Source organism: Ostrea edulis, chromosome 4 (genome assembly GCF_947568905.1).
Source record: "Ostrea edulis chromosome 4, xbOstEdul1.1, whole genome shotgun sequence".
Taxonomy (NCBI): Eukaryota; Metazoa; Mollusca; class Bivalvia; order Ostreida; family Ostreidae; genus Ostrea; species Ostrea edulis.
Window position 1 is genome coordinate 34,802,860 of NC_079167.1, and position 17,280 is coordinate 34,820,139.

The 17,280-nt window shown below is 36.9% G+C and overlaps 1 protein-coding gene across 1 annotated transcript in view; it reads left to right on the forward strand.

Moving 5' to 3' along the window:
* The window catches only part of LOC125668285 (uncharacterized), a 174,248-nt gene that overhangs the window by 126,087 nt on the left and 30,881 nt on the right, over window positions 1-17,280 (forward strand). Inside the window, exons 11-12 of the mRNA XM_056162491.1 lie at window positions 1,789-2,043; window positions 12,990-13,202. Coding sequence (XP_056018466.1) covers window positions 1,789-2,043; window positions 12,990-13,202 — 468 coding nt within the window. The remainder of the gene's footprint in view (window positions 1-1,788; window positions 2,044-12,989; window positions 13,203-17,280) is intronic.

A 17,280-nucleotide genomic window follows, 5' to 3' on the forward strand; every position in this document is an offset into this window, starting at 1 on the left:
GATTTCTATAAACTGCAAAACCTCGACCAGACAAGCATTCAATACAGGAAAAAATTTCGACTCTGACATCTCCCCTGATTGAAGACACCCTGTTTGGCACGAGTGAAGTGTGTCGCAGTCTGTATAATGGAATGACAACGTGTTGTAAAGTTCTAACGAGATACAAATGGAGTTTATCATTTTGTTTCGTGGATTTATCAGAATAAAGAGAATCTAATATTTTCGGTAAGTGCACATCTCCGATACCTGTTGGATAGACGTCCGTATTTGATACGGTGTTGTTGGGGGGTTTTTTGTGGCGAATATGCCATGTGCGTTACATATTTTGCAAGAATTGATATAAATAATATATTTTATGCTCTTTGCTTATTCCATTCTATCAGCATGTAATTGGCAAATGATTTCTCCGCATTTATTTAATAAGAAACTGCAAATACTTGCATACACTTGCAAGTACGCAAGAAAAGCCTTTTTTGCATTTTTTTCTAAATTATATAAACTTTCGGAATGTTGCATTGGTATACAATAAATATTTCGTAATTTTGAGCAAAGCATGATGTTTTGAAATGTGATTTTATTTGTTTCGCATTCCCTATATATTACTATCGGAGATGTGCACTGGTCGAGTCCACCTAGAAAAATCACTCAAGTGTGACAATCACATTTGGGGTTTATACGGGTAGAGTAAATTAGGCTACCTGAGAGAAATATGGCGGATAAGATGAGAAAGGTGTACGTATTTATTAATTCATGTCAGCTTTAAACATACGCAGAAACTTACTCATGCGTATCGAATCAGTTAAGAGACATAAACACCATGCAGGTTTTAATGAGATATTGCTATATAAATATGGAAGTTGACGATGGGGAAGCTGAAGTATCCCTGATTGTCAAAATGTTTAGTTATTAGTTTGCCGTTAACATCTATGTTCAATACGATATCTAAGTAGGAAGAAAATGTGGAAGATTCTGTGGTGTCTTTTATTTTGTGTTCACTAGGATATATCGAATCGATTGATTGATTGATTAATAGATTTTATATTGTTTAACGTCCCTCTCGAGAATTTTTCACTCATATGGAGACGTCACCATTGCAGTTGAAGGGTTGCAAAATATAGGCCCATGCTTGGCGCTTACGGCCTTTGAGCAGGGAGGGATCTTTATCGTGCCACACCTGCTATAACATGGGGCCTCGGTTTTTGCGGTCTCATCCGAAGGACCACCCCATTTAGTCGCCTCTTAAGACAAGCAATGGACACATTATGGCATAGCTTAATTTTACTTTCGTTTCAGAAGAATAATGTAATATTGATTAATCAATTGATGTAAAATAAATCCATTTCAAACTTTCAACACATTGTTGAGGAGATGGTTCCATGTTTTCTTAAAATACCTTACATTACATGAAACAATGATATATCCAATCACAAACAGATTTAAAGAAATCACGTTTACATATTTGAAACGATCATCAATTTACGAATATTTGTTTTTACGCTTCACTTGCACGCAATTCAAAGATGCATATTTAGCATTAACACGCAACATCGGTTGATCGTGGTATCCTGATCCCATCATACTTGGGTCACTTCATGGCATAGTTTCAAGAGTCACCAAATACCCAGTTAGGGTGCGCAGTGATTTCCAAAAATATGGTGTACCCTGGACGTAGGCTACGAAGTGTTCATGGGTAGGGTGTGCCCTTTTACAATGTGACATTTCATATAGCAGTTTTATCAGCTATTGTACTCAATTTTGGAAAGATGTGGTATTTCTGTATTTTTGTAGTGAACATACCTAGGGAAATTCTGAAATGGAACTATGCTGCTCGACGGAGATACGCAGAATGTGCCAAGAAAGGGACTCGGAGAATGCACAGGGCTCGTGCAATGATAGTTGGGTGTGCAGGGGCTGGGAAATCTACTCTGCTCAAACGTCTACAAAAACGGAGTCTGGATGAATTGAAGCAGATTAAGTCTACGATTGGATTAGAAGTACACGAAGACCTCTTTGAAATTTCTCCTGAATCTGATTTCCTAACAGGTGAAGTTAATGAATAATACATACATCCTTAAATAACTATTGACTATAAGGAACAGTGATCAATCGTTTAACTCCAATAACGAATACAAAATGGAGAGTTGGGCAAACACGGACCCATTGATATACTAGAAGTGGGATCGGGTGCCAAGGAGGAGTAAACATCCCCTGTTGACCGGTCACACCCACCGTTAGCCCTATACTATATCTTGATCATGTAAACTGAGTAATCCGTAGTCATAATCAGTGTTCCAAGAAAAGCCTAACAATCGGTATAAAATACATCAGACATCTATTAGACATACAAAAATGAAGCAAAATATTTATACCAGAATTTTTAAATTCATGGCAACTGGATCAGAGATTCTGCTGTTTGGGTAGGCTTTACATTTTATATTGTAAAGGGCATTATTATTCTCTTTAAACTCTTAAATATCAAATAATATAATAGTGTAAAATGAGAATAGAAGTATATATGTACATTGTGATAAGCCTTTATGAAACTGCAAAATCCCTAGCCCCTGGTCCGGAAAATTCGGTACTATGGTTGCGTTTTATGGTTCGTGTTGAAAATATGTATCATATACTTATGTTCATTATGTACTTAGAAATCTTTTTAAGTCGTCAAATAAAACACTAGACTTGAACACATGTTAATGATAAGAAGTGAATAGTTTACCTATGTTTAATGTTGTGACAATTATAGCCCCTAGGTCGGGGTTCACGTGTTCTGGTGCTAGCGTCTTGCTTAATTGTCCACTCAGTCATTTAACAATTTCACAAAATGTCCCTGGAACCGATCAACGAGCATCGCACAGTAAAGTTGGTTGGCTGTGTTGCTGTTTTCCGCCATACTCAACAATTTTTCAGTTATCTGGTGGCGCCCAGTTTTTATTGGTGGAAGAGAGAACCCAGATACAATGTATCAGGGAAGAGACCACCGACCTTCCGCAAGTAAACTGGATAACTTTCGCACTTACCGGCGTGATTCGAACCCGCGCCGACCAGCCCTGCCATTATCTACTTTTGTTCCGTGATCCAGATCGTGGAGTTTTCTGAAAGCGTTCAGGGGCAGCACGTTTCCGGTTCAATGAAAACCAGGCAGTGCATGCTTGTATTTATATCATGAAAACGACTGATAATATCGTCAGAAGATGTCCTGCATTTTCTGTTGCTGGATACATTTGATGATGTCCAAAGAGAACCTGCATTCAGTATAAATGATATGTAAGTTTTTGTATCCTACGCATAGGCGCCTGGGTCAAGGATATTGCACTATAACCTATATGTAAACAATGGAGGAAATTCGAACCACGAAAATATATTTTTCTCTGATCTATGGTGTCTCTTTATATATTTTTTCATGTTCCAGGAAGCTTAAATACATGTGTCATTATCACAGAACACTAATTTATCCACGTTTTAAAAAATGTCTTATCCCACTGATTCATAATATATATATATACAATATCCTTGACCCAGGCGCCTATGATCCTACGTTTTTGTGTAAGTTTTTGTACCGTAGTTACACAGGCCGACTAGAAAAGAAATTATGCCCGAAAAGCAGTGTGTAGGTTTGTCATTTTATGAAAAGTTTACTATCTGATACCATAATTTGTCATTTCACTGTTCGTTATCTTTGCCTTTTATTTAATAGATTATCTATTTTATATAAAATCTAAACCAAGTATATAAAACCAAATTAATTCCCAATTGTTTACTAAGAGCTGAACATATATGAGAGAGTTGGACAAACACGGACTCCTGAATATACCAGAGGTGTGATCAGGTGTCTAGGAGGAGTAAACATCCCCTGTCGACCGGTCACACCTGTCATGAGCCCTATATTTTGATCAAGAACCAAATCTACATTTCTTAAAAGTCTACACGAAAAAGTGAAGATAAGAAACAGTGATCAATTAAATATGGTACTATTCAATTTATCTCATAGTTAAAGTATTTTCGCTGGACCCTGCTGGTTTCAACGCGATTTTCTTCAGTATTTGTCCTATGTATATGCTAGGCATCAAGGTGACACCTACTTGATGTCTAACTTTTTTCATTACGCGCTCTGCTCCACTGGTAATGTATGATAACATTATTTCATATATCTTAACACGTGTAATCCCTTATAAAGTAGCACTTCAGATAGAGGACATCTCTATCTTTAAATAAAGTTGACCATTACTTTCGTGCGAAACAACCTCCTGCTACCATGAAACTTATAATACTTGAAAACAATATTTTTTACTTTAAAAAGGTATTGACATCCAAATCTGTAGTTGAAATCTCCAATACATCATTCGCTAGTGATAATGCACTGAGGAATTCTAACATTGGAAGGATGCTGATGTGGAGGATCTAGGAACTGTGACATTTCATTCGGGATACAACCTGAAATTCAGTTGAGGTTGAATATAGGGTTCAATCCATAAACATTTGGTTAATAGTATTGTTGAATTAAAACAGACGATTCAAATACATCCAGATAGTACATTCACAAAATGAATCATGCCGTTGTCATACAATGATGTACATGTGCCATGCTACTGTTTATTGTTGCATTACTAGATATTCATAAATACTAAAAGTAGAAGATACAAAAACTGAAAATTATTGTTCTGTTTATGATTAGAAGTATTCCAAATGCTGACAAATAGAGTATGATAACCAATAATGATTTTATTTGCAATTTCCTTTCAGATATGGGGCCGATTGTTTAGGGAACCTGCAGATTTTATGAACCTGTTCTTGGTGGAAGCCTTGGTTTTCTCCATCTGCTTTGCCACCAACCACTTTGCTGAGATGGTTATATACAGGTGGAAGGATTGTCGTATGCTTCCCAAGGAAGTTCGCAGTCTCTCATTGAAGAGGAACTGTACACCTATAGCTAGAGTATTGTAACAGTGATTTCCAGTTTAAAACGATTAAGAAAATGCATTACAATTAGATTGGATTTACTAAAACTAATCTGGCTGTACAGTTAAAATGTTCATTAGATATGTACTGCAATTGCTTGTCATAAAATTTCATAAGTAATCAAACGCATACTTTTCAGATAGCCTTGATGGTGGAAAACAGTTATAGAGCACATTGGGTATCCAATAGCTCTGACTATGTATTAATATGTGGGACTAAGTAAACTTTCATTTTTATTATACAATACTTTTTTGTTTCAGATTTTTGGACAATGTCTTATACATATCTGTAGTGATGTTCCAGTTCATAGACAGATATTAGTCAACGCATGCCGCCATTGGAACAACCCATTACCAAGAGAACAAATAGTAAAGTGCAATACCCTAATCCAAGATGCCGACAGCCGAACAGACTTCCACTTGTCTCCTTAAAATATTGATGTTTTCTGTCTTTAGTTCTTAATTAATTGTGTACCAATTGAATTGGCAATGTTAGTTTTAAATGGCTATCTGGAGATTTTATTTAAACTGCACATACTTAACAAGAAAACAAGAAAGTTTTGTTACAGATTAGGGTGAAAAGTTTGGAATGTTAATACACGATTAGCGTAAAGGTTCTCCGCAATTAGGGTAAAGATATTTACCGTATATTCAAATATGCAATGTTTTTGTATCACACTTCTTAACAATAAAAGCTTTAAAGGCAGTTTATGTGATAGAGTTCGATAGACGTGCATAGATGTCAAACCGATGGTAAACTTTGTTCTTTTACCAAATAAATAAGAATTCAAGTTGCATGTTATTATAAAAGTTTAGTAATTTCTAACGTTATATCATATTTATATATATCATATTTTCCATTTCATGTCCGTTATTTTTGTCAAATGGAGAATATGATGTATTTACTTATCGCTCTGTCGAGAAATTGGCGTTTTCCTTGGTGTATTGTATGTATTGCATATACACGTAAATTCTCTGTGAATGTCTCCAACATAAAATGCGTTTTTCATGAAGAAAATGGAAATCGCAAACAAATGCGTGTATCTTGCAGATTGGTAACTGAACTCCAGCGGTATCTTAGTGGTATCCAAGAGCGTTCGCTTCGTAACCGGGAGTTTGTGAGTTCAAGCCACGCTCGTGTCAAGGCCACGTCAAACCTGCGGCGTAAACATAGGTAGTGATTGCTCCTTCGCCAAAATCACGGATCTTTTGGATTTTATCTTAAAACGAAGGTTCTGTGTTGCGACAGATGTTGATACGTTAAAGAATCATCCCTGCTACGGCCTTAAGCGCTAAACATAGGTTTAAACATGTACAACTGGTCGTGTTTTAATATGACTGAAAAATTCTCGATGGGACATAAAACAACTAATCAACGAACGAAATGAATTTCTTGCCAGTATATATTATGAAATGTAGTTCCATGTTGTGAATGAATTATGTAAGACAAACTAATTCAATTTGCATGAACGAGAAGAGGAGGGGAGTTTAATTTTCTCCCAAGTTTTTCGCAAAACATACATAAATTATATTTTTCAGCCGAACGTGTCCTGATCAACGACGCTAGCCCGTTCTAATACATTTTCGATGCCAATGATTGCATAGTCTAATTTCATTTAATTAATTTCAAAGAAGTTTAAGTTTGTTATTTTGTTTTCTTTTGAATTTTTGCAATTTCTAACTTTACTTTTTCGTATCCACCATTGTTGTTATTTAAAATCCCTTTTCACCTTCGCAATATGAAGAGCTTATATTATTTCTGAAGTAGGTTTGAATCTTATATTGTAGTGCATGTACTATTACCAAATAGTTTTTATAGGCCTGTGTAGCACCTAACGTCCAGGGTTCTAAAGATTAACATAAAGAAACACATTAGGGCAGACCTTGAAACAACCAATTCAACATTTTATTCATTTACTAAGTTATTTATTAATGCGTTACCCTAGTCATTACAATTGATCATTGGTCTCCTTTAGCCTAGTCGTAAATTTGCGTTACCCTAATAATGGCATAATTTTAAAATCGCTATATCGCTGTGATAGGCGCTGATCATGCAAATTATATTGACTATTGTAACGTGTCAAGGGGGTTCGTACCCGGTTGATTCCAGGATCTGGGGTTTTGAATTAATTCAACAAGTAAATGATTTTCCTCTGTAAAAATGATTGAACAAATTGATACAGTTTTCCTCTCTAAAGTGATTTAAATATATAACTACTGGTCTGCAAATATATACAAATAAGACCCTTCCCTTACTTAGGGGAAAATCACACTTGGTCGGCCTATATTACTACTTTATGAGTTTATACACATCTAGATAGAGATATGCCTTATTCAGGCAGTAACAACTATCTAAGAGGTAAGCCCTAGCCGAATAAAGGTGGTCCAACTCCAGAAACAGCAGTTACTGTGTTAATGCCTTATTCAGGACGGACAGTGAACTGCTAACCTCTGAATCCTTACACCTTCCCTAACCGAGGAAGAATGACAAATAAATAGGCGAACCTCCAGGAGGTCAACCTCTAAAATGCTAGCCACTACTGTGGTCAGACTCCAAACAAATGGTCCTATATAACAAAGAAGTGTGGCAAGCCTCCTATATTTATATAAGGCAATCCACCTGTGGCAAGCCTCCAATATTAGGCAATCCACCTGACCAAACTAACCGTTATAATGCTTCTTCTTCCTCCGCTTGGCTTAAAAGAACCTTACTGACTGGCTGCAGCTGTATATATACCCTCTGTGGGTCACATGATCAGCAACAGTTTCTAGATCACCCGCTGCTAGCTAATTGTGTATCAGCCATAGTTAAGTTTCTAGATCACCGTTTCTGTAGGCCTCTTGCAACATTGAAAAACATGAAATCATTACACTATTTACCATCTACTGTTAAAACTATTACAACATTAATCACCACTTTTGCAATGTATACTTCATATATTTATATATCAGGTGTAAAGAAAGGTGAAGATAACGAACAGTGATCAATCTCATAACTCCTATAAGCAATACAAAACAGATGGTTGGGCAAACACGGATCCCTGGATACACCAGAGGTGGGATCAGGTGTAAAATAATGGAATCGTACTTGCCTGTCGCCATCTTAGACTAGGGTGACGCACTTTACCTTAGTCCGTTTCTACACAGTGTAGAAATAGAAAAGAGTTTGAATATAAAACCACATTTTTGTTAGATATGATGCATGTAAATCTAGTGATTGAAAGTAAGTACTTGAACATTCATATGCACATTGCACTTCGAGAGAAAAAACGGACAGTACTATTATCAAAATATTTGCTATGGCCTTGCTGCTTAGCAACCAAATATGTTTGAATACAAAAATGTACGTGAATTTAGATTATCAGTAAAGATATCGTTTAAACGTTGCAATATTTATTTTGTTTAATTAAAACATTTTGGCAGAACATTGTTCGAAAATTATGGGTATGTGAATAAAATACGAATTTTGAACTTGAAGACCTTTGGTCGTTATTCTTTTCATTATCTTCATCATTGTTATTGGTTAAAATGGTTAAGATCTGTCTTAAAGTTATATTTTCAAAATGATTTGGCATTTACTCATCATCATGCAACGTAATTAAGTTAAATTGTTTCGAATGGCTACAGAAAGACATGTTATGGCCACAATTGCATTATCAGTGTTGTCACTTAGCAACCATAATATCTATTTGGCAATTAAACTCATTGATTTGATTGTGGTAATTTTGTAGTATATTAAAAGACATAGTTCCATAAAGAGTTCTGAATATGTTCTTTGAAATAGCTAAGTCTAGTCCATAGTTGGATTTTTCAACACCAGAATATAGACCGAATTCTATGATTATGGATGTTACCCATCACAGGCTCTTTAAATCACCGAGGGTTATGACCAATACTCATTTCGAATCCAGCTAGATGCCATAAACATTAGCAACATCCTTTTTCATAAAAAGGTCAAGTCTACACCATGCATTTTCTTCAAATGTACTTCCACTATTGCATCATCCAATTTTTTTAATTACAAACTTTACAGTGCCTAGATAAAGACCATTTTATACTTAATCCACCTACGTGTTCTTCTTCAGAAATTATTCAAAATCTTCTACATGAGTAGAACGGTCTAACAATCGGTATGAAACACGTCAAACGGCATTTGACCCAATGCTAGGTTGTATTGCTATACTATATCGTTATAACAACCATATAATCTGCGAAATACTGACTTTAATCGAGATTCTTGAAACCTCTGTACCATCAAATTGTTTGGCAATAGCTTGTCTCGATCTAAATACTGACCATACGCAGAACAAGCTCTTGCGTATCAAATCAGTTGAGATATATAAACACCATATGCAGGTGGTAATGGAATATTGCTACATAAATATGGGAAGTTGACGATGGAGAAGCTTAAATCATCCCGTTTGTCACACAGTTGAGTTGTCAGTTTGCCGTTAATGTCTACTTTTAATAAAATATTTAAGTATGAAGCAAAAGTAGACGACTCTGTGATGTCTTTTATTTCAAGCTCACAGGGCTATATGGAATAGACATATTAATAAAAGTTATAATTGTTAATAGATAAAACGTCGTCGATATATCTAAATGTCGAATTGAAGGCCATAGCAAGAGAATGTTTCTTCTCGCGTAGAAGTTTTTGAATGCATTTCGCTTAAAATGAATATAAAAAACACGTCAGCTAACAATGGAGTATATTTTGTGTCCATGGGAATTCCAACAGACTATCGAGAATATTTCATGGATATGTCATCATTGCTGGTGAAGGACTACAAAATTTAGGCCTATTGTCGGCGCTTATGGCCTTTGAGTAGGGGGATCTTTATCGTGCCACACCTGCTGTGACACGGGACCTCAGTTTCTGTGGTCTCATCCGGAGGACCGCCCCATTTAGTCGCCTTTTACGACAAGCAAGGGGTACTGATGACCTATTGTAACCCGGATCCCCACGGGATCAGACTGTTGGAAGACTTTATTTAAACAGCATTTTATTATGATAATTCATAATAGGATTGGACAGCAGGCACTGCCTATGTAAGTTGGAAGACATGATCAAAAACCACGAAGATATTTTCAATGAGGATATGTAGCATATTTTTTATTTCAACTTCAGAGTTCTCGTACGTTGAATCAGAGTGGTGTTTAATTAAGTACTTTTTTGGATGACTGATCAGTAAATATGAATATTTCCGTTTTCTATTTTTGTTGAAGAAGCAACTATCTATGATATCAAAAAGTCTAGTCTTTTTATCGTGGGGAATGGTCGTGTATAGTGTTGAAAAGTCATAGGTTTTGATGTTATTGCTTTGGGAAAAGTTTTGCGATTTCACTATACGTAATCGCATGGTAAGTTTAAAGTTTCGACTTCACAGCTGATTATGTTTTCGGGAGAAGCAAAGATACGGGCTTGGTAGAGCACTTTCTGGATCCAGCAATGTATCTTTGTAAGGGTTTTTGTGTAGTTTAGGAATCTACATGTAGTATAGGTACAGTAACTACTCATATTCATTCGACACATTGACTGGAATATTAAATGTGTTTAAAACTGAAGCATGGTTTTGAAGAATTTTATCGTTTGAAAGGGCAGTTGGAGTATAAGTACGATTACCAAAAGTGGAATTAATGCTACGTTCGTTTAAAACGCAATTGTAATAATGAGTCTTACAAACAAAGACGATGTTGTTACAAGCTTTTTTTAGCTGGAACCAAAACATATTCCTCATGTAAACAATCTAATTCTTTTATCACTTCTGGTATTCCATCATCACCTATATATGGTACAAGAGGTTGTTCTGTGTATAATCAGGGTTTTTATACCCCATGCAACAAGTTGTGGGGGGGGGGAGTATACTGGAATCGGGTTGTCCGTCTGTCTGTCTGTCTGTCCGTCCGTCCGTCCGTCCGTCTGTAGACGCAATGGTTTCCGGGCTCTAAAGCATTATCCTTTCCACCTACAGTCACCATATCATACATATGGACTACCCACGGGATGAAGATGTTCCCTATCGATTTTGGGGTCAAAAGGTCAAAGGTCAAGCGCACTGGACATTGAAGTAGCAATATGGTTTCCGGGCTCTAAAGCGTTATCCTTTCCACCTACAGTCACCATATCAAACATATGGACTACCCATGGGATGAAGATGTTCCCTATCAATTTTGGGGTCAAAAGGTCAAAGGTCAAGCGCACTGGACATTGAAGTAGCAATATGGTTTCCGGGCTCTAAAGCGTTATCCTTTCCACCTACAGTCACCATATCAAACATATGGACTACCCATGGGATGAAAATGTTCCCTATCGATTTTGGGATTAAAAGGTCAAAGGTCAAGCGCACTGGACATTGAAGTAGCAATATGGTTTCCGGGCTTTAGAGCGTTATCCTTTCCACCTACAGTCACCATATCATATATATAGACTACCCATGGGATTAAGATGTACCCTATCGATTTTGGGGTCAAAAGGTCAAAGGTCAAGCGCACTGGACATTGAAGTAGCAATATGGTTTCCGGGCTCTAAAGCGTTATCCTTTCCACCTACAGTCACCATATCAAACATATGGACTACCCATGGGATGAAAATGTTCCCTATCGATTTTGGGATTAAAAGGTCAAAGGTCAAGCGCACTGGACATTGAAGTAGCAATATGGTTTCCGGGCTTTAGAGCGTTATCCTTTCCACCTACAGTCACCATATCATATATATAGACTACCCATGGGATTAAGATGTACCCTATCGATTTTGGGGTCAAAAGGTCAAAGGTCACGCGCACTGGACATTGAAGTAGCAATATGGTTTCCGGGCTCTAAAGCGTTATCCTTTCCACCTACAGTCACCATATCATACATATGGACTACCCATGGGATGAAGATGTTCCCCATCGATTTTGGGGTCAAAAGATCAAAGGTCAAGCGCACTGGACATCGAAGTAGCAATATGGTTCGGTTTGTCATGCCATTTGTTTTTTACACTCAGAAAAGAGGTAGTTTATACCTATTACCAACACCCTTTGGGAGATTGGGGTAAGCGGGGGGTATTCTTAGTGAGCATTGCTCACAGTACCTCTTGTTTCAATCGGGGCAGGCTACTGACAAAGAAATTGATATTACAGGAGTTTCAACAGTTTTGTTTAAAGTCAGCATTTCGCAAATGGTATGGTCATTATAGTGATCTAGTTTGTCAATGCAGACTGTCATTTTGAAATACGCTGTCTGACGTGTTTCATACCAGTTGTTCGGGCGTTTTTTGACGCACTGATTTTGATTACAGTTTACTTCGTTTACCTGATCAAGATATAGGGCTCACAGCGGATGTGAGCGGTCGACAAGTTGGTTTTAACGTCTTGTTTGATTGCGCTTAGACATTATAAAATATTTGAAGAAAAATGAAAACCAGGAAACACAATGTTTAAAGCATGTTATGAAAACAATTTTTGGAACGTGGACAAGGACATGATGCCATAGTTTTGATTCAATTCTTATCATGTATGCGTTTACGCCCATGCACTGATAGATATAATATGTTTAAACGGTGATATGCTGTTCGCAGCAGTTAAGTGCTTAGGGCGTTCACTTTACCACCTGAGGGTCAATTCTCAATTCTCGTTCCTAACATCCTGTCGAATTAAGATGTTCATGATAACTTTATGAATTCTCATGAAGTGCCTTATATTGAAAATGAAGCTCATGGTTCTTTTGGATATAACCTTGAAACGGAGGTCCCATATCATTGTAGGCACAAGTACTTTCACTACCACTGCCTTAAAGACTATGTGTATACCAACACTTCTTTTTAATCACTAGAAATGGGTGGAACATCAACATGTATATGAGTGAACTTTATCAAATGAAACGTTAAAAAAAACTTACTAAATGACCTGCGCTGAAGTTTTGGAATGATTTTTTTTTTCAAACGGGTAAAACTCTTTCATTATAAAGAGAAAGCAATTATAAAGAATCTTATGAAGATATTCGATTAATTTGATATTGTCTTAGGCATTTCCTTCCCCATTTCCCTAACAGATCTACCAGCTGGCATAGATAAAGAGGGGAAACAACTCTTGAGTATCATGGACTTTGGTGGACAATGTGCCTATTACGCGTGTCACCAGGTCTACCTCAGCAGAAGAGCCTTCTATCTTCTTGTTCTCAACATGTCTAAGAGATTTGACGAGAAAGTTGATCCGTCACTTTGTGATCAGGAAGGGACCATGTTTACTGACTGGACATACGGGGGTAAGTAAGTTAAATGAGTATTCAGAGAGCATGTATAGTTAGGGTAATCCAGATTGTAGTACATGTTATCAATACGAGTACTTAATGTGGTTTGTCTGGGTGGTGTAATATGTACGAATTTTAAAAAGAAAGCTTTCTCTATTACAGTAGTTACGGCTGAAACTATACGTGTATACAATAACTACGATATTCCAGATACAGTTGAATGTACTTCACGTAAAATTTCACATCAATAGCTTTTCTTGTGAAGTTTACATGAATTTCATATGAAAATGACCTTAACTTGAAATGCAATTTCCAAAACCTTCAGATTAAAAGATTTACGCCGATTTCACATGAAGCACAATTTACATAAAATCACATTAAATTTTTCACAGACATTACTTTTGAAAAAGATTTACGTGAACTTCACTTTGAAACATTCACAAAAATTTCGTGTGAAAGGCGATTCACGGGAAATTCCCGAAGAAATTTTCACAGGAATTTCACATAAAAAGTCATTCACATGGAATGGATGTCTCAATATGGTCACACAAATTTCATGTGGAAAAACACTCTGACAAATCGTAAATAATATTAACATCATTCTAAATTATACGTAATTGTGACTACTTATTGGTACTCTCATCACAATGCAATGTGCGGCAATTATCACCAAAAGGTTTGATGTACCTATATTTGCAATCGATGCACATGTTTACGAATGAAAATGAAAGAACAACCATATAGACAATTTCGAATTCTAGAAAATAAATCTACGAGGATGTTCGATATGTAATGTGTATTGTACCACAGCATGATAAGGCTTTGCATGATTTCGTGGATGATCATACAGTATTCTTGAATAGCTCTATTCAATACCTTTCCAACATTATAACCACGAGCCTTCAGCTCCGCATAGTCGTAAACTTCTAGTCATTTCAATAGAGCCAGTCGTTGACCACCGTCGTAAAAATTGTTGGGAAACGGGTTGAGAATATTGACGACATTTGAGCTTATATAAAAGTTCGCACAAAACTCGGTCATTCGGTAATGCAGATTTTTACTGAACTGGGGGAAATATATGGGTCTGATAAGATATCTTATGAGACAGTTCGTCGGTGGAGAAAGAAATATCTGACTGGCACAGAGTCCGTCAAAGATGCAGCAAAATCTGGCCGACCTGTGACTGTAACAGGCAAGGCAAATGTTTCAAATTGAGAGTGATGGCAGATACACGAATCGTGATATTGCCAAAGCTGTTGGAATATCGCTATTGCGGGTGTATTTCATTTTGAAGCGTATTTTGAAAGTGAGAACGATTTCTGCTAGATGGATACCGCATATATTGACAGATGATCAAAAACGGGTACGAGTACAAACCGCTAAGTAATTGCTCAGAATGTTACCCAAATTCAATCAAAGACAATTTGCAAAGATCGTTACTGGGGACGAAACATGGGTTCACTATTTCGAATTAGTAAGAAAATTTTTGAAACAAAATATGGCTAACTAAACACGGCAGAGGGCCTGTAGTTGCCAAAAGAACCATAAGCACAAAGAGGGTTCTTTATTGCATATTCTTCTCATGTGATGGTATAGCCGTACAAATTCCGGTGTCGAAGGGCAAAAGTGTTACAGATCGGTATTAACGAGATGTTATACTAAAAACGTTTAAGAAATATTATCATAAACAACGTCCTGTGTTAGGATTTAGGCATGTTCGTCTTCTTCATAATAATGCTCCATCGCATACACCTGAGCTTGTGAAGCAATTTTTGAAGTCGGAGAAGGTTACCGTCTTGTCACACCCACCATACTCTCCAGATCTATCCCCATGCGACTTTTTCCAAATATTAAAATGTTCTTATCTGGTTGTCGTTACCAGTCCCGACAAGCCCTTGGCTCAGCCATCAGTCCGTGCCTCAGAGGTCTACCTGAATCAGCGTACCGTGACGCATTTCAGAAATGGATTCAGAAATTGAAATTATGCATTTCAAACCGCGGAGAATACTTTGAAGGGATGTAATGTTCATTTCACTATTTGAGTCGAATGATTTTGAGATATCGTACAATGCACATATCAAACAGCCCTCGTATATCAAAATTTCTAGCATTCACATGCAAACTAAAAATATAAATTACCGTCAATACTGTCACCATTTTGACTCGAGATATGAAAAGCCCTTCATTTTCATACTGAAGCTAGACATATGAGGAAAACACAAACAATGCATAAGTTTATTCACGAAGAAACGACCTGACTTCCCACAACCAAAAACGGGGACCTCGCTCTCGCCAAAATATAGCTATTCTTGCATACAGGTTATGGTGTACAATTACGGACAAACAGCAGATTAATTTTGCACCATTCTGTACCACGCGCATTTTCATGGCATACTGTAGGTTCATGTGTTGTATGCATTTATAGATGTTGTGTGTGAAATTTTATATTAAGGAATGACCATCGTATAAGTGTTGACAAATAAATTGGATATTACACCCCCACTAAATATCACTGATGAAGTACGCGCCTAGGTGGATATTGGCCTAGTTAAAATCATTGTCGTCTGCTGTTAATACCACAGACCGTTCTATGTTTAATCAAATGAATCTGCATGGTAAGAAATAATGCTTGGATCTCCTAGAAATATATTGGTTATGAAAAGAATCATCCATCATTCTATGAAAGATGAAGATAACAATGATCAATCTCCATATTACCCACTGATAGTTTGCCAATAGCACATATCATTGGATCAAATGCTGTCTAAGGTGTTTCATACCATTTGTTAGGCCCTTCTTGGCACGCTGATTTTGACTACGCATAACTCCATTTACCTGATTAAGATATAGAGCTCACATTGGGTGTGACCTGTCGACAGGGGATGCTTACTCCTCCTAGACACCTGATCCCACCTCTGGTATATCCAGGGCCCGCGTTTGCCCAACTCTCTCTTTTGTATTGCCTAGTAATTATGAAAATAATCAATGTTCGTTATCTTCACCTTTCGTTGTATTAGCAAACTAGATTGTTATTACGACCATTGAATTTGTAAAATGCTGACATCAAAGAAAAGAGTTGAAACCCCTGCACTATCAACTTGTTTTTCAGTAGCCTGTCTCGATATCAAAACTGATCATCCTCAGAACAAGTTATTGCGTGTCTAATCAGTTAAGATATATTGTGTTCAACCTCAAAATGTTCTGCAAAAAATTGCAAAATTTGTGATATACTGATCACTAAAAATTCATTTAGTAGTAATCTAACTGGACGTAGTTTCTGTACCAAAACGTTTGATAATCTGACTTGTAAATCTAACGTTCTCTACGCCATTGAGTGTAACCTGTGTGGCTTAATTTATGTGGGAGAAACCAAGGGTTCACTTAATAAAAGAATATCGGGGCACAGATTTCAAATTAATAATGGTGGTAACCAACTTCTTTACAAGCATTTTAATGCACCGGACCACTCCATCTTGTCCATGAGGGTAAGGATTTTAGAAAAAATTACCATCACACAAACAATCCAACATTAAGCACCCCTTTTCGTAGACAGCGAGAAGATCACTGGATCAGGACCCTAGGCACTGCATTTCCATATGGATGCAATGATAATGTATATGATGTGGGAAATTTGACTAGTCCACAAGGAAATAACGTGAATGTGATGGGACTCTTTCCCAATACCCAAAGACGGAAACGCAGTCATGGACATCGTTCATATAAAAGACCAAGTATAAATGATGTCACGTTTGATTCACTTTTGCCTTACGTCGACAGACAATTAGGTCTACATCATATTCGTACAAAACTTTACTCTATTTCATTGAGAGTTTTACACACGTTATTTGAAGAAGCTATGGCTAGTCTATACTTGGATTTTTCAACACCTGAATATAGACTGAACTCTATGATTATGGATGTTGCCTACCACAGGCTCTATAAACCAGCACGGACCATGGATGATATTCCTTCCAAATCATGCCGCCAGTTCCTTAAGCTTAAATTTACAAAGGAATAGATGCCGTCAACATAAGCAACATTCTTCGTCATAAAAGGGTTCAGTCGTGTATTCCAACTTATTTCAAGTTCAAGT